The 19,609-nt window shown below is 35.3% G+C and overlaps 1 protein-coding gene across 8 annotated transcripts in view; it reads left to right on the top strand.

Annotated features, from left to right (window-relative positions):
• Dap160 (dynamin associated protein 160) overlaps positions 1-19,609 on the top strand; it is a 149,795-nt gene that overhangs the window by 98,848 nt on the left and 31,338 nt on the right. For all 8 annotated transcript variants that reach the window (XM_069815518.1, XM_069815517.1, XM_069815516.1 and 5 more), the window contains 2 exons: positions 18,799-18,902; positions 19,146-19,252. In XM_069815518.1, the coding sequence (XP_069671619.1) occupies positions 18,799-18,902; positions 19,146-19,252 (211 nt within the window). The remainder of the gene's footprint in view (positions 1-18,798; positions 18,903-19,145; positions 19,253-19,609) is intronic.

Genomic DNA, 19,609 nt, shown 5'->3' with positions numbered 1-19,609 from the left:
TGCTGTAGCTGTGCACTAATTTAACTAACAATCCCCCCTCCTCCTGTTTCATGTTCCTTTTTATTTATTTACTTGGGGGGTGTAGACTGCTGCATGCCGGTAGTGGGTCCCTGCCTTTAGCCAACAATGTGTGAGCATGAGATTGTTTTAGTAACATTGTTTTCCTACTTTTTTATAAATGATGGCTCTAATGACGAGGTCGAATATTTTGCATAGTCCACTATTTTGCATGTTTCCCAACTACCCACTGCTTATGTATTACATAATATTTAATATTCGAGATAACCCATGACAACATTAGAGGTTTGCTAGGAGCAGGGAACCCATATCGCATGGAGCACCACCTCTAGATTGTGCATTCAGAAGGTGATATAATGTTAGTACTACAAAGTTGTTTCATCAAATAAAACATTACACTGCCAGGCACTGAATATGCAACTTAGAATCTCAAATTAATTACACAGACATGAATTACACATAATTTTGCAAATCTAGTCTTTCAGGGGAAGTTCCCTGTAAAGCAGATTTGAATAATTTCAAGGGAAAAATTGTTCCGGGGCCAGATATCGATCCCAGGACCTCTGGTTGAACATACCAGCGCTCTCCCAACTGAGCTACCCGGGAACTCCACCCGGCACCGTCTCAACTTTCCCCTTTATATCCACACAACTCGCGTGGGCTGACGAAATGCCAGGGACCCACATCGAGTGCACACAAACTCTGTGTGACTTGGAATTGTGGTTTTCTGTTAACGTACACAGTAACGTATATATTATGCAAATCTAGTCTTTCAGGTAAAGCTCCCTGTAAAGCAGATTTGAATAATTTCAAGGGAAAAATTGTTCCGGGGCCGGGTATCGATCCCGGGACCTCCGGTTGAACGTACCAGCGCTCTTACCAACTGAGCTACCCGGGAACTCCACCTGACACCATCTCAACTTTTCCCCTTATATCCACACAACTCACGTGGGCTGACAATTCCAAGTCACACAGAGATTGTGTGCACTCAATGTGGATCTCTGGCATTTTGTCAGCCCACGCGAGTTGTGTGGATATAAGGGGAAAAGTTGAGACGGTGTCAGGTGGAGTTCCCGGGTAGCTCAGTTGGCGAGCGCTGGTACGTTCAACCAGAGGTCCTGGAATCGATACCCGGCCCCGGAACAATTTTCCCTTGAAATTATTCAAATCTGCTTTACAGGGAGCTTTAACTGAAAGACTAGATTTGCATAATATATACGTTACTGTGTACGTTAACAGAAAACCACAATTCCAAGTCACACAGAGTTTGTGTGCACTCGATGTGGGTCTCTGGCGTTTCGTCAGCCCACGCGAGTTGTGTGGATATAAAGGGAAAAGTTGAGACGGTGTCGGGTGGAGTTCCCGGGTAGCTCAGTTGGGAGAACGCTGGTACGTTCAACCAGAGGTCCCGGGATCGATACCCGGCCCCAGAACAATTTTTCCCTTGAAATTATTCACACATAATTTTGATGGAAAGAATTACTTATATGAAGTGTTGTGGCAATTGGATTATATGTTACAAAGAAATGATCATTATCTTTTATTGTGAACTGTTGTAGGTATATGGGAGTATGCCTGCTATATTAGAAATCAATGGTAGTAAGTGCATTCATGAATTTCAAACAATTGTTGGTGGGGAGAGCGGGCTCTCTGAATGTACATAAGAGCTTTGTTATTCCGTGAAGCATGACGTTACCTCATTTTGTTTTGAATTATCTTTCATTGGATTCCTAAAATAAAAGTCTAATCAAACAATAGCCTTCTCCTCCCCCAAAAAAGGATTCTGTGGTAGAGATATATATGCATGTGTGTATAATTAAGTTATGGACCGTGTTAAGAATTGGGATGCCAGTCCTGAAGTAAAGTGTCTTAACCATATTTACAGATCATTGGTCACTTGAGGTAGAATGTGAAACGTTTTGCAGTTGTAGGTTTAGAATGTTGTTGGCATGTGAACTAGGGGCCCACAGAACAGTAACTGCATGTTGACCACTTCACTGTGTACATGTGCTCTCGTGTAGTGCGTCTTAGTGTGAGCTGGATGGACACTGCACTGCCAGTACAACAAAAAGGAATCTAAGGAATATTTTATGTAATGTATTGTAATTGCTGAGTATCTGATGTCATTTATCTACTTTAATGTTTGAAAATAATTTTTGAAACCCGGATAAGTTCTTTTTCAGTGGCTATTTGCTCAAAGTTGCCGTATTTACTCGAATATGAGACTTCTTCTACATTTTATTGCCGGAAAAAAAAGAACCTAGCTTTATAGAACATGATCTGAAAAGCCGTACGGGTATGGTAATAACTTGAAAACACTGAACAGTTATGTATTTTATTACAGTACAGTAGAACCTCTATTATCCGTGGTAATGAAGGGGATGGGCTGAACAGTTAGTCGAAAAAATCGGATAATCCGTAGGCTACCATAAAAGATTTTCGTAAATTTAGTGAATAATGCTTACACTTTCGTAGTTGCCTCTATGGTTTTGTATTGAGCACACTAGGTAGTGGTGGATCAGAATTAACTGATATAAGTCTGGTTGTTAAAAATGGGATTTTAGGGGACAAGGAAATTTCTTGTAATGGCTATTTGTGGAAAAGAGAAATAGTGGAGTCTCATATTGTAGATTATTAAATTGCACACAGTTGTGACTCCAATCTCGTATTCTGAGATGAACCACAGTTTCTCATTCCCCAAATCACTCAGTTATTTGCTCTTTTTTATACTTAGCAGGACACGATTTCTTTTGATACTTGTGGAAGACATTTTATATAGAAGTTATACAGTACGACAACTCGAACAGTAGACCATACTGTGTAAGAATAAAGTCTTGTAATAACCCTCTCTAGAAAAAATAACGTGCTAATATAATGTATAATAGCATACTCCATATATACCTGTACGAAAAAAGTGAGAGAAAGACAGTCGGATAATCCACTAATCGGTTAAAAGAGTGGCGGGTAATCGGGGTTCTACTGTATATTATATACAGCTTAAAATAATAGAAAAACTCATCGTTCAAAACAACAACAACCACAATCCTCCAAACAAACAACTTATAATTTCTCCCTCTCCCATTACCTCTGTTCCCTCTCATTTCAAACCACACATAAGAACGCAAGATTAAGGATAAAGAGTTAAGATGTCAATCCATATGAGATTATTTTATAAGAAAAAATGTCCTTGGAGCATTGAATCATCATAAGTCCCAATAGGTATTTTTTTTTCTCTTGAAAATTCAAATAGATCACATACATATTGGAGCCTTATATTGGAGTATGTACGGTATTAATGTAAAGTCTCGAAAATATACGTGTTAGTTTTTATAGTAATTTTTTCTTTTGATCTTATCTGGATATTTAAATCCAAGGATGCTGTTGTTATTGATGCAAAATATGTTGACATATTACAAAAATGAACTACACTTACAATCTCCAATACTCGATAAGAGTATCTAACCAGCCAGTCTCGACTGTTGTACGATTTTTGCAGACTATAATCTGGTTTACACAAAGATCTCTACAATATTTATTTCCTTTACCATTGCCCTTATTCTTTGTTACGCTTTGCATTATGGAATCTCAGCAGAGACTCTCTTTGTTGTAATTTTTATTTGTATAATTTAAATGCTTGTCATTTCTCGCATAACTTAATTTTAGTGTTTTTGGAATATGTCCATGATAATGCAGACATTTATTATATGTATATAACAATTGTAATTATTTTTAGGAAGTTCCTATTTAGAATACGTAACTAAATACTAGCATTTATTTCTTTGAAAACTATCGAGGTGGCATATACATATATATGTGTACTTATACATGCATATATGTATATGTTTTTTGTTGTGTATAACAGCCAATGGAAGAATGATTCATTCAAGCAGTTGATTTGTATATATCTGTATTAGCTAATGTTATTACATCATCTGGAGAGTTGCTAGATATGTCGTTGTCTTCGTTACCAGGAAGGTGTAAAGATATAGTATTCCAATGATACAGTTGGACTCAGTTAAAATTACTCAGTGGTCACATGAAAAATTGGAGAGACGGAAAAATTCTACCATTTCTTTTCGGTATATGTTATAGCTATCCTAACTTGAGAATACTGTGCAGTTGTCCAGTCATTATCTTGAATTGTTTAATAATTCAGGAACATTAAATCCACTTTCAGTTGTAATGTGATATTTTCTGTTACTATAAATTCATCAGATCCTATTTTCACTGTGTAGAAGCCTGAATTTTAGATCTTAGAAACAGTTGTTATGTAAACAAGTATGTATGTGGTGCATAGATGTGCTGTTACTGTACATTACTAATAATAAAATGTCACTGTTCTTTTCTTTTGAGGGAATTTAGTATTAAAGCAAATACACTTTGTAAATATAAATAAGCTATCGCTAGTGTATGCATTAGCATACGTAATAAAGTTTAGCAGCTGCTATTTGAGTAAGAAAACAGCAGGTCTGATTTTGCTTTACAGTAAATTAAATAAGATGTTCAGAATTTCATATTCATTGGGCAAAATAATGGAGTAAAGTAGATGATTTTTCTTTCGGTATACGTAGAAATTCTGAAAGTTTTATTTTTTGTCTTGTTAAGTCTGAATCTGAGTACCCTTCCTAGCCTGCAGACATTCAGGCAATGCTTGATTTCCTCCCAGTTATGCTGAGCTATTTTAGGCATTGTGATTGGTTTATTCGTCTTTCAGGACATTCAGATCAGGAATTTTCTCATAGTAGACATTGTTTTCCACATATCCTCACATGAAAAAATGTGAAATCATGGCTTGCTTGACCCAGAGACAGGTACCATTATACCATTATACTCATCTTAAGATTTGATTGAAACATGAAATTGAAGTTTAAATTCACTATACTAGCTGCATTAACCCTAGCATTATCAAGATATTTTTTGTGATGTGGATTACTAAAGGTGGGCAAAAATTACTCACAAAATTAAATTTAAATATATTACTTCTAATGTAACAAAAATTGTATTATTGTATTACGGTATTATCATTGAACAGTTACCTTCCTTCTTAAAGATTTACAATATGTTCAGTTAAATTTTATCTCCAAATATTTTTACATTACTTTAAAAAATGCACATCAGTTGTTCATTCCAGTGATTCTACATCATTCTTTGAGCAAAATGCTCCAGCGCACACAATTTAAGTGTCTGAATGTTTTGACATAAATTAAGTCCACAATTTCTACATCTGACGTTATGAATAACTTTCTTGTTAGCAGCTAAAACTTGAAATACAACTTGATTCACCTTCACCAATCACTCCTGTATTATCATCATCCAAACAAGTATAGGGCTCAAGGCCTGTTATGGTCTCAGTCAGTCATTATCGGTACTTTTGTATTATCTTTCTTCAATTCCGCAGTAAACCAGTTTCTAATAGCACTATAATCTCACTTTCACATTAGGCCTACTATTATCCACAAAACAACCCATGTTTATGTTCTGTATTCCTGAATACAACTAGATTTGAATTAACACCAATAAAGAAAGTTCCAATTTACCAATTCAGGAGAGGTTTACTGCAGTGAAAGGAGTAGAATAGTCTGTTAATGCCTGCAGTGCTGTGAATTGTGCTCACATTGGAACTTAATAAAATAAGAAACTAAATTAGGAGGGTTTGTACCTATAAAAGAAAACAGTTGTTTTACTCCATAATTTTGGAAGTAAAGTGTGCAATGCTGGTCGTCGTTATTCAGTAACCCTCTATTATAAAATGCTACTTGTGCTGGTAAAACTGAGAAGTGGTGTATTCTTACAAAACTTAATAAAAACCAAGTACAGTATTTGCATTTGGAGCAAAGTTTTCTCTGAATTCTCCTATACCGTTATGTGACCACTGATAACCAAGCATGAGCTTTGTTATTAGCACAGACTGCTAGAAGGCCAGGACAAGAGCCTGGTTGCTGTACTCATGTGTTTATTGTATGTTATTTACTCTTGCAATGAACTATTAAAGATATTAATTAATGTTAACGACGTACAATTTCCTCCCATTTCCCTGGACCCAGAATGAGTTTAAATCTTGTTAAGGCTATGGATCTATGAAATTTCTAACTTCTACATTTTTACACCAATACTTTTACCAAATATTTTTTACAATGTGGACATGCAGTAACACAAATTTTCACTTTGATATTCCAATTAGTTTACTTATAATTAATTTTTGTTGTTTTTTTAATACTGAATTAAATTGTCCCAATTTTCAAAGTTTACATAATTTTTCTTTAAATTTATATTTATTTTATTCCTGAGAGATGTGTGTAAAATATGATACTTTATGCTCCACCATGCCGAAATGTAGTAATTATACACCTGGTAGCAGCCCTTTAATGGACCTCATTAAAGTTCAGGTGTTCCACCAATCAGAAAACACCATTGTAGCAATATGAAAGTGCAAGTATCGATTATTCTCGGATATGTAATCGAAAGACAACTAGCGAAACATCAAGGAGGCTAGAAATCCAATACTGTCGCAGAAGGTTATGTTCTGTTACTATAATAATTAGCGTTAATTGTAAATAATATTCAAATACATTCAATTTGTCATCTCGTTTTTCAATGTCTAAATCAATTTCAAGGTTATATCAAGATTAATGTTTATTTTACTCTTTAGATTATATCAAGGTCAATGGCATTTGTTTCTCGGAAAAAATCAATACTTTCGCGTCTGCGCATATCTCACAATTTACGAGATATTGCACAAAGTCAGTTCCGCTCCCCAGTCAGATAAGAATAAAATGAATACTTATTAATAATTTCAAGTTAGAAATATGGTCGATCATTAAAAAGTTGTATGAAACTTGCCTATAAGGGTAATTAAGACGCTCATATGAAAATTATGAAACTCGCGCTCATTTCATAAACATACTCGCGTCTTAATTACTACCATTATAGGCTCGTTGCATAATGTACTATTTTATATTTTTCCATTTACTTTTTGAGAAAAAAAATATTTACCCTTTTAGTTATTAATTTTTCAATATTTTAAAACTTACCACATTCCCAACACATGGTGGTTTGAAAACTTTCAATAGCAGAAGAAAACATAAGTGTTAGTTTACTTCACATGCTTTTGTGGACTTCTGTACAAAATTTCACTGAGATTGAAAAAAAAACTGCATTCATTAGAGCATTTTGAATGTTATAAAATATTGAAAATTGGAAAATCGAGAAAATGAATATCAAAGTACAGCATGTATATGATATACACTATCGATATCCGTCCTTCATATACAAGTCTACCACATAGTTTTTTTCCTACATAATAGCACGAAATATGAACTAAATGAAAAGTAAAATTAGTTAGAATGAAGAACAAAGTCTGTCAGAATGACAGCTGAGTGTCCTTTTAAAGGGTTGCAGCTCAATGCACGTGCTGGTCCCTTTAAATTCGCCCTGAGGGACTTTAAATTGCCATAGAGCTAAAATAAGCATAGATTTAGAAAACTAAAACATTATTTTATTTTTTAGAGTTAAAAACAAAATTTTCATTTGGTTTTGGTTTTTGTCTTTATTTTAACCGATCTGTAGCCTTAATGATACCTCCTGAGGTAAGATGTTGCAGGTAGGAAGACAGTGCTATAGACGAAAAATGATTTATGAAATGGGGAAGACAATTTAGACACCACTTCATAGGTGCATTAGCACAGTGCAAAATCCAAATAAGAGCTCATTTCATGTCAAAAAGTCTTTTATTTTTGTTTGCCGCGTGTTTGTAGGCCTACTGCTATTATGAATTATATTTTCTCTGTGGTTCAAGTAACTACAGATGACTTCACCTGATGCACCAATAGGAGCAACACTAATGTAATTTTTCACTTATAGACAGAGATTTCCTCTTTGCATTTTGCACTAACAAACTTACTGCACACTCCACAGAACTCGAAGAATGACTAAATTTTACAGGAAGGACAGGAATGTGTTGACAAGGAGACTTATAAGTGTTATAATTTTTTTCGTACAAAGGAAAGTGCCGATAAGTGCAACTTCTGACAATGCTAACCGGAAGGATTTTTCAGTTAGAGGGTGAAATTTCTTTCTTGTACTCGTGGTGCATTGGCCCTCAGTAGTCACAAAAACATATTATTTCTTCATCATGCCTTTAAAATGTTACAAGTTTCCCAATTTATACGGAATTTTTTACTCATTTCCGATTCGAAAAAAGTGCTACAAGCAGGATTTGGAAGTGTTACAAGAGGTTAAAACTATGCAGGATTATATATGAAATGTCCAGGGACTGTATAATGAACGGGATAGCGTTATACGAGGGCATGTATTAACGAGGTTTTACTGTAAATACTCTTTACTGTAGACGAGATGCTCTTTGTGAACGACACTACCAAAAGTAGTCTCTTTCCTTGTAGCTCAAGTCAGAACAAATAGAACCTTAATGATATGTGAAGGTTAATCAAAATACAGTAGAACCCCATTTATATGAAATAAAAGGGGTGGAGCCATTTTGGATAATGTGATTTTTCGCATAATTGATGAAAAATATTTTCGGGAAAAGTGTGTAGGAAAAGAGATCGTTAAGCATGTAAATTGAGGACGTAACTGCAATAAGGGCCAATACTCAAAAATGCTATTCTGAGATATATAGATTTGAAATTTTTAAAGCAGTGCACTAAATGCACTAACCAATGAGTCTGAAACTGCTAGATAAGTAGTATTGTGTTTTTACAAAATATAACAGAAATGCTAAAAGCATTTTAATCCAATATTATATATTTAAAGAATAATGTATTCAAGTAATGTATGTTATGGGTCCTTTTTTTGGAGAACGTACTTTCAATTCAAAAATAAATATAAGCTGTGTGTAGTCTTTATAAAAATTTATTTATTTTTAAAGTTTTATATAAAATACAGCAATATTAATAATATTCATTAGCATTTTTAGAAGTTAAAAATGTTTTGAAAACAAAATAACGAATAATGAATATTTATACTTTATGACATTTTTTCCACACAAAATAACACATCACGAACATTTTGAAAAGTTAAAAATGTTTTCAAAACAAAATAACGAATAATGAATATTTATACTTTATGACATTTTTTCCACACAAAATAACACATCACGAACATTTTGAAAAGTTAAAAATGTTTTCAAAACAAAATAACGAATCATGAATATTTATACTTTATGACATTTTTTCCACACAAAATAACACATCACGAACATTTTGAAAAGTTAAAAATGTTTTCAAAACAAAATAACGAATCATGAATATTTATACTTTATGACATTTTTTCCACACAAAATAACACATCACGAACATTTTGAAAAGTTAAAAATGTTTTCAAAACAAAATAACGAATAATGAATATTTATACTTTATGACATTTTTTCCACACAAAATAACACATCACGAACATTTTGAAAAGTTAAAAATGTTTTCAAAACAAAATAACGAATAATGAATATTTATACTTTATGACATTTTTTCCACACAAAATAACACATCACGAACATTTTGAAAAGTTAAAAATGTTTTCAAAACAAAATAACGAATCATGAATATTTATACTTTATGACATTTTTTCCACACAAAATAACACATCACGAACATTTTGAAAAGTTAAAAATGTTTTCAAAACAAAATAACGAATCATGAATATTTATACTTTATGACATTTTTTCCACACAAACTAACACATCACGAACATTTTGAAAAGTTAAAAATGTTTTCAAAACAAAATAACGAATCATGAATATTTATACTTTATGACATTTTTTCCACACAAAATAACACATCACGAACATTTTGAAAAGTTGAAAATGTTTTCAAAACAAAATAATAAATATAAGTTTATCAAACAAGGTAACAGATCATGAACTTGTTAAATGGTAAAAAATGTTTTTCAAATAAGGTAGGACATTAGTTTTGTTCATTCCACATCCATATTTTCCACACGATTTCCCTCCTCATCTCTGTCATCACTCACTCTCCTCTTCATCTTCCATAGTCTCAGAAGATTGGAAAAGAGACTCATAAAGGGCAGTTTTTCATGTATGAACATGTTCTATAGATAAAGAACCTATAACATATATTAAAATAAACAGGTTTTCCAGTATTACTGTTCAAAATTTCTCCACGAAACTTTGTGGGTATAACAAAGAAACTATGGAGAATCGATTTATGCATTCTCCGGAAAAAAGGCCTATGGGACTATGGGCCCTTATTGCAGCTACGTCATCAATTATAAACAAAAATTCAATGAATTTAATATTGTAATTGCACATCAATTTTACATCCAATAATCATTTTATTTGACATTGCACTCACGTAACTAAAAATAAGATGTACCGATAATGTGATAACTGCAACACAACTAAAATGAATGAAAAATTGGAAACGTATCTCGAATGCATACACCATAATCCTGTAATTCCAGGTAGGTGGGAGAAGGAGGGGGGGGGGGGGGCAAAAAGAATGTCTCGCTTAACGGAACTGGCTGCACCTGATTACTATACAAATAAGTGTTTGGAGGTGGAAAACAGATGTAGCATAGCTGTGAGGGCATTGACACTTAGTAGCCATGCTGTAGTATAGAGAATGAACAAAATATTGCATGGATAAACAAAACATTGGATTTTTTTTCGACATTGTTTTGGATAAGCTGCATTTCAGTTAACCAAAGTTCGGTTAAGAGGGGTTTTACTATAGTATGTATGAAGAATGGAAACAACAGAATAGTTCAGGTTATGGTCTACAACCTTGTGGGAAAAGATGTGTGGGTCGACTGAGATTATGAAGAGACGATTTTTTTATTCCTTGTGAGCAGGACAGACCAAAGGCTTGAATACATGAAGATGATTATAATCATAATCTATGTTAGAAAATCGTATTTCACTGTAAATCTACCCTCTGCCCTTATTGTGAACGAGGAGAAGATGCGACCTGGGGACATGCTATTCTATTGAAATCTACAGAACCACGATATACAAGGATCGTCCCAAAAGTAAGTTTACAAGATGTTTATCATCTATAAACTTGATGCTAGATTGGTTGTAATTATAGCGGAATGGATCCTTGATCTCCAGAGAACAAGGTGCCGGTGCAGGTGTTACGTGCTGTCTCTTCTCACTTTATAGATCTCTTGGATATGGAACAACAAGTTTTGATGGAGAAATCATTGCAATAAGTGAAAGTCTCAGGAATTTTCTATGCCACATCAATAAATTTAAGAATGCAGTTATATTGTCAGACTCCAAAGCAGCTATTCTATCAATAGTCTCTAAGCACACACCTTCATCTCAAACAGCAGAACTAACTAAAATGCTCTCTCAATTAATATCACTCAACAAAATAATTGTATTCCAATGGATACCATCCCATTGTGGAATCTTGGGAAACGAGAATGCGGATGCTTTAGCAAAGAAGGGCAGCACTGCTACTTACACACCTGTTACTAAATTTACGTATTACTCTGTGAAAAGATTTATTAAATCTACATACTTAGACTTCAACAAACAAAATTTGGTAATACAATCTCAAGGGAAAAAATGGAACTCTCTGCATCATAATCCACAGTTAATTCCCGATTTACCACGAAAATCGTCTGTAGCTGCATTTAGATTGGCAACAGGCCATGATTGTTTGGCCAAACATCTGCATAGAATTGGAATATATCAGTCCCCTAACTGCCCGTTGTGCAACTCAAACCAAGAAATGGATTCGGAACACCTCAAAATCTGTGCTTCAGTGGCTGACCATGATAATATCTTTGAAAAATATTGGAGTGCAAGAGGTCAAATGACTTTATTGTCAAACGCCTGGCATTAGAAAACAACAACAACAACATTATGGCGGAATTTATGCATGACTTGTGTCTGCCACATGGAACAGTTAGCCATATTATTGAATAATTAGGATTTCACAAAGTGTACACATCATGATGTGTCCCACAAAACCTTTCTAAAGACCACAGAGCTCAGAGACTGGCTTATGCCCTGTCATCCTTGCAGCAATATGCCATTGGTGGCCAAGACTTTGTTGAATGCATTGTCATTGGTGACGAGACATGGGTTCACCATCACACCCCAGAAACGGAAAGGGCAAGCTTAGAGTGGAAGTGTCCAGGTCCCCATGAACCGAAAAATTGAATTCTTACAAAAGAGCTATATTTTCCAACGGTCTATGATCGTAATAAATGTAAAGTAATAACGCCAAATTTCGTACTGACACAGTTTTTGACTGGGCATGGAAAATTCGGGGAATACTTAAATAGATTCCATATTAAAGACGATGGAACTTGCATTTGTGGGGAGGAATCTCAAGATGTCAAACATGTATTATATGATTGTCCAGTCTTTTGCCGTGAAAGATACGAGCTTGAGTTGTTACTGAACACTTTAAACTATACATTTACCAAACCGTTAACCAATATACTTACCGACTCCAAATCATATAAGTATTTCATGTCCTTCTTGAATAGAATACTCATGAAACTGTAAAATGTTAAATTATTCCGGGAAAAAAATCGTATTATTTCTAATCAACTATAATGAAACTGCAAGTCTTCAATTTCGCATACTATAATATTGTACTATTGGTTTTAATTTTTATTTTAATTATGCATTTGATTTCTAATTTTGAGCCATTTCTTGTAATACCTGATTATTGCCAATTGTTACTAAATAATGTATTTAATTCGTAAATTTCAAGCCATCTCTTAGTATAGCTATTTATTGCTTCTAAAATAACATGTTTAATAGCTATATATATATATATATATATATATATATATATATACTAGTGGCTTGTGCAGCAAATGCTGCAAACTAAGTTCATTAGACGTTCAAATAAACATTTTTCGGATTTATTTTCAATGAATAATTCCAGACATTCGGAAAGTTATTTGCTTCCATAACAATGAAAGATACTCTCTCTCGAGCCAATACTGAAGAGAATCACGCATATAAATATCTACACCACACCGCCATTAAATATATGAAAAAGACCCAACCCCACTTGATTAATAATTATAAAAATATTTGATTTTTAATAATATTATTATCATACGTAAGTTTTATAGCTTTCAGTAAGATATACTATATGTACTATATAGCCGCCACTCAGTAAAATATAGAAATCAAAACCTAATTTAAGTTATTCTCTACATCTACTTATATAACCCCAAAACGTTTCACTTTCATATCATCAATATAGCATTAATATGTATAATTAATGAAAAATAGTCACATCATGGCATTAACTACAATAATATTTCATTTGTAATGGTAATATTGTCATCAAACCACCTCAAGTTTTGTAGTTTTTAATATCCAATACACAGCTGTACCCAGAAAATTACACACCACAGAATCGAACATGTAAATTATTTTTAGTAAGTTCAGTTTTTATAACCAATTTAATTTGAGCCCTAAATATGTCAGCATTCTTGCAGATCATGGCCTTCGTGTAATATTGTTTGCTGTAGTGTGTGTTTTGTTTTATTCTGAAATGCAACACGGCCGACTTGATGCTCGCTTCGCTTCGCTTCTCCTTTACAAAAAAGCGAAGGGAATATCAAGTCGGCCGTGAATGCTATCAGCTAGTTCTCAAAACTGACGACAGATGGATTTTGGAAAATAGGAAAATTATGTTTAAAAATTGACATTTCACTGAAAACTACTATTTTTCCGAAAACCTTTGAGTTCCAAGCTTCAAAATGAGGGGTCATTTATTAAAATTCGTCCAGCCGTTTTCCCGTAATTTCCAATACCAGTTCAAATTATATATATATATATATATATATATATATATTTCTTCCTATAGCCATTAGATATAAATATAGAGACATGACTTGAGGCTTTATGAAACGATCTATTCTTTCATTAAGGTGCATTCTTGTACATAATTCATGTGAATTGCAACCTTGACCACAATTTTATATCATAATTTTATTATTGTTTATTGCTTATAAAATATATTTTGATGCCAACTATAACCCTAATATACCTCAGGGTGAAATAGGTTTTATTAAATTGAATAATAAAAAAAAAAAAAGTTTGTGAAATCAGTACTGTCTTCTGGGATCAGAAACTGTGTTGCTGGTCGATTTCTTGCAGAAGGGAGCAACAGTTAATGCAGATGTACAGTATACAGTGCTTCAGTGGTGAAATGCTGGCTCAACAGTCAAGACACCACATTTTACGAGAGTGGCATCGAAAAACTTGTCTCACAGTTAAATAAATGCCTCAATCTTCATAGAGATTATAAAATAAAGTGTTAAGCGAAGAACACAGGGCATGGTATGTTATGTACAAACTATTATAGTATACAAATCTAGTCTTTCAGGTAAAGCTCCCTGTAAAGCAGATTTGAATAATTTCAAGGGAAAAATTGTTCCGGGGCCGGGTATCGATCCCGAGACCTCTGGTTGAACGTACCAGCGCTCTTACCAACTGAGATACCTGGGAACTCCACCCGACACCATCTCAACTTTTCCCCTTATATCCACACAACTCACGTGGGCTGACAAAACACCAGAGATCCACATCGAGTGCACACAATCTCTGTGTGACTTGGAATTGTCAGCCCACGCGAGTTGTGTGGATATAAGGGGAAAAGTTGAGACGGTGTCAGGTGGAGTTCCCGGGTAGCTCAGTTGGTAAGAGCGCTGGTACGTTCAACCAGAGGTCCCGGGATCGATACCAGGCCCCGGAACAATTTTTCCCTTGGAATTATTATAATATAATATTGAGAAATTAGGTTAGGTTTAGATTTAAGACCTCTCCTGGCACTTCATAATCATCCTATCATAATATCATCATCGGGGCAGCGTAACTCCGCCTTCCAGGCGCCCCAACCTCAGAAGTGGGTTACAAATAAGCCATTGCGAGGAGAGAAGACCAGAAATGTCAAATGACAACATGGTGGCATTGGATTAAAAAAAAAAATATTGAGAAATATACATTGTAAACTTACTTTTCTGCGCTATACTGGAGAATTAGCACGGTCACTTTGAACCGTGCCGTTACGTTTACCACCAAATTTAAGTAAATACACAATGTCACCAACATAAGAACATGACGTTGGTGTGTGGCGTAGTTGGCGGGAGAAATTTTTTCTCTCTCTGTCTACCTCCTTCGTTCTGAACATTATTGAGAGATAGCACCACTGTTAGCGACAATGTGTATTTGCGTAAATATTGCGAGTAAATTATGACGAGTGCCTTAGACGAGAGGCTCGGGACAGAAACAGTTTTGCTGTAGCGCATGCGCGGACCTCTCATGCAGTGGGAGCGTGATCCTTAGTGGTTGAATTTATTTTTGCGTGTACTTGCAGATTAAATGATTGAGATCCCTTCTTGCTCCGGTTACAGGCCTTGCATTTACGAAGGTTATGTTATGTTAGGTTAGCTTAGCTTAGGTTAGGTTAGATTAGCTTTGGTTAGGTTAGATTAGCTTTGGTTAGATTAGATTAGTTTTGGTTAGGTTAGCTTAGCTTTGGTTAGGTTAGGTTAGGTTAGCTTTGGTTAGGTTAGGTTAGGTTAGCTTTGGTTAGGTTAGCTTGATTTGATTCGTCCATGTAGTAGTTAAAATTATATAATATGACAGTTTTTTTATTCGTAATATTGTTAAAAAATAATAGGCCTATAATGAAAGCGGTGAATAATTTCATGGTCCTTAAATTTTTTTTTCGTAAAAGGCTAGGTATTTTTCTATAGGCCAGAAGTAAAACAGCAACGCCGTCATAATTACGTACTTTACGCTTTGGCGAACATTAACCGGAAATTTATTTTCCGTCATTTTAATTGTATTCCGTGAAACACACCTTTTTTCCTGTTAATTTCCTTGTGATAACCTAGTTTATTATCTTATTACATCTTCATTTTCTTTTAATGCATTCAAAAAACCGCCGTTGTACTACATAAAACCTTGAACTTGACTAATGGAGTGAATTATTTAAGAATATAGTCTCGAATTTGACTACCACCATTTCGATTATATTTTGTTTGATATGGCTCGGTACGGCCCGGTGACTAGTGGCCAGCGAGTAGAGTCGACTATCGATATTGGTCTGCCGTGCGTATTATCCAGTTGTTCCCTTTTCTGAAGACTTTCGCAGCACTTGAAGATTCTAAATAACCTGAATCATAGACATAAATTTATAAAGGTGCCATCATTATCTACATTCACTAGTCTCCATGATTTTAATCTGAAACAATTGACATAGGAGAAAGGGATGAAAGCAGCCATTCTTGTGAGTGGGGGCACTAGAAGTTCAATTTATACAAGAATCATTTCATAAGTCATGGCAGCTAATTATATCAGCCAATAAAGCTGCAGGAATAGAAATTCACTATATGCGATTGAAGATCACTGGAATGTGCTTCACAATGCTAGTACCAAATTGGGTCCGGGTACAGGAGGCAATCGGTAAGGGAAATTTAAAGATGCATAAATAGAAATCATTGTTTTATTAAGCACAAAAGGAAACAAAGTACATTACTCACAGCTAACACCTTTCAAAATAATCCCCTCCCCAAGGCTTCCACACATCTTTGCCATTGATGAAGCAGGCATTGAATACCATTGGCTGTGTGCGATTCTTCTGTGTGTACCACCTCTTGCCGAAATGCTGTTAAGATGTCCTCCCTATTTGCAAACCATTTCCCACGCAGTAGCTTCTTCAATTGCAGAATGGGATTAAAGAGATCAGGCGAATAGGGAGGATGTTCCAACGCACTATCACCCACTGCTTCTTGTAGCTCAGAATGACACTGAAGCATTTCTGCCACGAAGAACTGCTATTTTTTCACGTATGACCACTGTTCAACTTTATTTACATCCATCTTGCAGCACAGCCTCTAGCATACTAACTTTTGCGTGTGGTGTCAACTAGCCACCAATGCACACAGACGCAATCTGGTGGTGGCATCCTGTACAGTGCACAACAGATTTTTAAACGTATATTCTAAACTTCCACATTTTCGGTTACTCGGAAAATTTGACATAATTGCTATGACTTACGAAATGACCCTCGTATTACTCAGAGTTGTATAGTATCTGCCGAAAATATTGTGAATTTTATTAGTAACAACAATGTAATTTATTCGTCACAACAATAATTCCTTTCTACAATTCACCTTAAACGCTCTCGTCAACAATTGGATCTTCACTCAACACAGTATTCGTTATAGCACTCCACCGACGACAATGACAATTTACTTGGACTATTACGCACAACAATGAACTGTTAATCTTAACTAATATTTACAAAGCACTATTTACAAATCAGAACTACCAGTTCTCAGTTCACAGTTCTTCTATCTCAGTCACTCGAGTTCACAGTATCTCGAACCACAGACCTTCAGAGACAGTTCACTGTACTCGAACTCGGGTCCCTCCAACTGCGGTCCACTGCACTCGAACTCAGGTCCCTCCAACTGCGGTCCACTGCACTCGAACTCAGGCCTTCGGCTGCTGACGCAGTTGCGGACGCACACTCGAGTCGAACTCCGGTACACAAGACTGGCTTCCTTGCTCTGGCTTTCTCACTGACTGAATAACTGAAAACTGCTAACTGCAAAACTGCTGTCGTTCCTTCGCGACCGTAATTTATAACCACAGCGACGTAGCCTCGAAAATTCGCGAGTCTTCCACTTCGACGGATTTCTGGAATAGTCGGGAAGGTCGTTCCACATTCACTGCGTTAAGTAGCAACTGCGCGCGCAGCCTCCCCTCGCGTGTAGGCTCCTTTCCCCTTTCCCCGTGAAGCCCGCGCGATATGCTCTCTCGCGGGACGCTGGTCGTGAGTTCGAATCTCACGTCGCTGTCACAATATTTATGTAGTAGTTGAATGCTTCTTCGTTTTTGTACAGATAGTAGCATCACTGGTGAGTGAAATGTTTTCGTTAATTGTAATAATATAGTACAGTAATTGAAAATACCTTTTACCTGATAAAATGATGGAGTGGATAAGTTTACAATACAGTTTTACTTGAGTCTAAAATTGATGAGTTGTTGTGTTCGAATCTCCTTATTTTCCCTTTGGAAGGAGTACATACTTCGAATGAACAGATCTAGGATTTCTCAGAAAATGTTAAAATAAATACACCCATTGGAAACAGGTCATCAGGGCGATCAAATAGTGGCATGAAATCGTAACACATCAATAGATGCAATTACCTTCCAGGAACAAGAAAAAGAATAATAATGATGATCACACGTGGTAGGTAACACTGAACAAAATTTAAGTTTTTGTTGTGCCCGAAATAAGCAGAAGTGGGGAATTCTTACTAATTTGTGTGCTCTGAATCCGAATTTGAATTCCAAAATACCCTATCATCATTTTACCCTCTCCCCAATTTTGCAAAGAAAATTTCGCAGGAAACCAGGTGGCCGGGTTCGAATCCCGGTCGGGGCAAGTTACCTGGTTGAGGTTTTTTCCGGGGTTTTCCCTCAACCCAATATGAGCAAATGCTGGGTAACTTTCGGTGCTGGACCCCGGACTCATTTCACCGGCATTATCACTTTCATTTCATTCAGACGCTAAATAACCTAGATGTTGATACAGCGTCGTAAAATAACCCAATAATAAAAATAATAATAAATTTCGCGACACCAAAAGCATTCTAAATGGTCGATTTGAATTAAAAAGGTTGTGCAGAACACAAATTTGTCACAGAATTTCAGTCACTAAAATTAATTGCTATGCTTTAAATTCGCTCATTATAAATGATCTCCTTGAAGGATTGAGTGCTCTTATTTCTTCATTTCTTTGTTTTAAGTAGTATCTGCACAATTAACTGGACTAGAGAAGAAACATCAAGATGCCATCATGGAACTTATAACAACTGAACAGGCCTATATCGACGACATGATAGCAGTGCATGACGTAAGTATAGTTATTCATTTATTTAAGAGTTGCAGATGCAAAATGAATACCGGTATCTCGCATTATGCTCAAAATAGAAATGTTTAGTTTTAACTTTAACGTAGTCACCTTCATAATGTTCACAAAAAATCATGTGCTTAGTTATATATTTTTTAATTTTTATTCATAAAAGTCAAATGAAGTTTTAAATATTCTTACTTACTTTATATAAAAATTTAGAAAAATAGCTTATGTTGCTTGCAGGTGTTTGAGGAACCTTTAGTAGCAGCGCAGGTTCTGAGCCTTCAGGATATACAGAAGATATTTGTGAACTGGAGGGAAATCATCGATTGTAACTACATGTTCCTTAGGTAAAGAGAAAGTTCATTTATGTATAGTCCCGTCGCTCTAATTTCTGGCAGCCAATCGCGTTGCAGGTCAGCTACATTTAAATGTGTGCGTCTTGTGATTCGCTTATGAAGACGTTATTAATTTCTTAAGGCTCGATAAATACTTAATATAATCGCCCGCCATTTTGGCTCTTTCGTTGGCGTTCGCAGAAAGCACACGAAGACGTTATTTGCCACTCAATTATTTGCTGAATTACAGTGCGTTTGATTTATTATCATAGGAGCTACGACATGATAATGTTTAATGGTGTGGCAAATAGATTCCTCGTATGGTAGTTCAGGAACGAAAGAACAAAAATGGCGAACGATACTACCTAC

The sequence above is a fragment of the Periplaneta americana genome, chromosome 17, assembly GCF_040183065.1.
Source record: "Periplaneta americana isolate PAMFEO1 chromosome 17, P.americana_PAMFEO1_priV1, whole genome shotgun sequence".
Classification (NCBI taxonomy): Eukaryota; Metazoa; Arthropoda; class Insecta; order Blattodea; family Blattidae; genus Periplaneta; species Periplaneta americana.
Note: the sequence above shows the minus strand (reverse complement) of the source record. Positions and strands in the feature narration are given on the sequence as shown.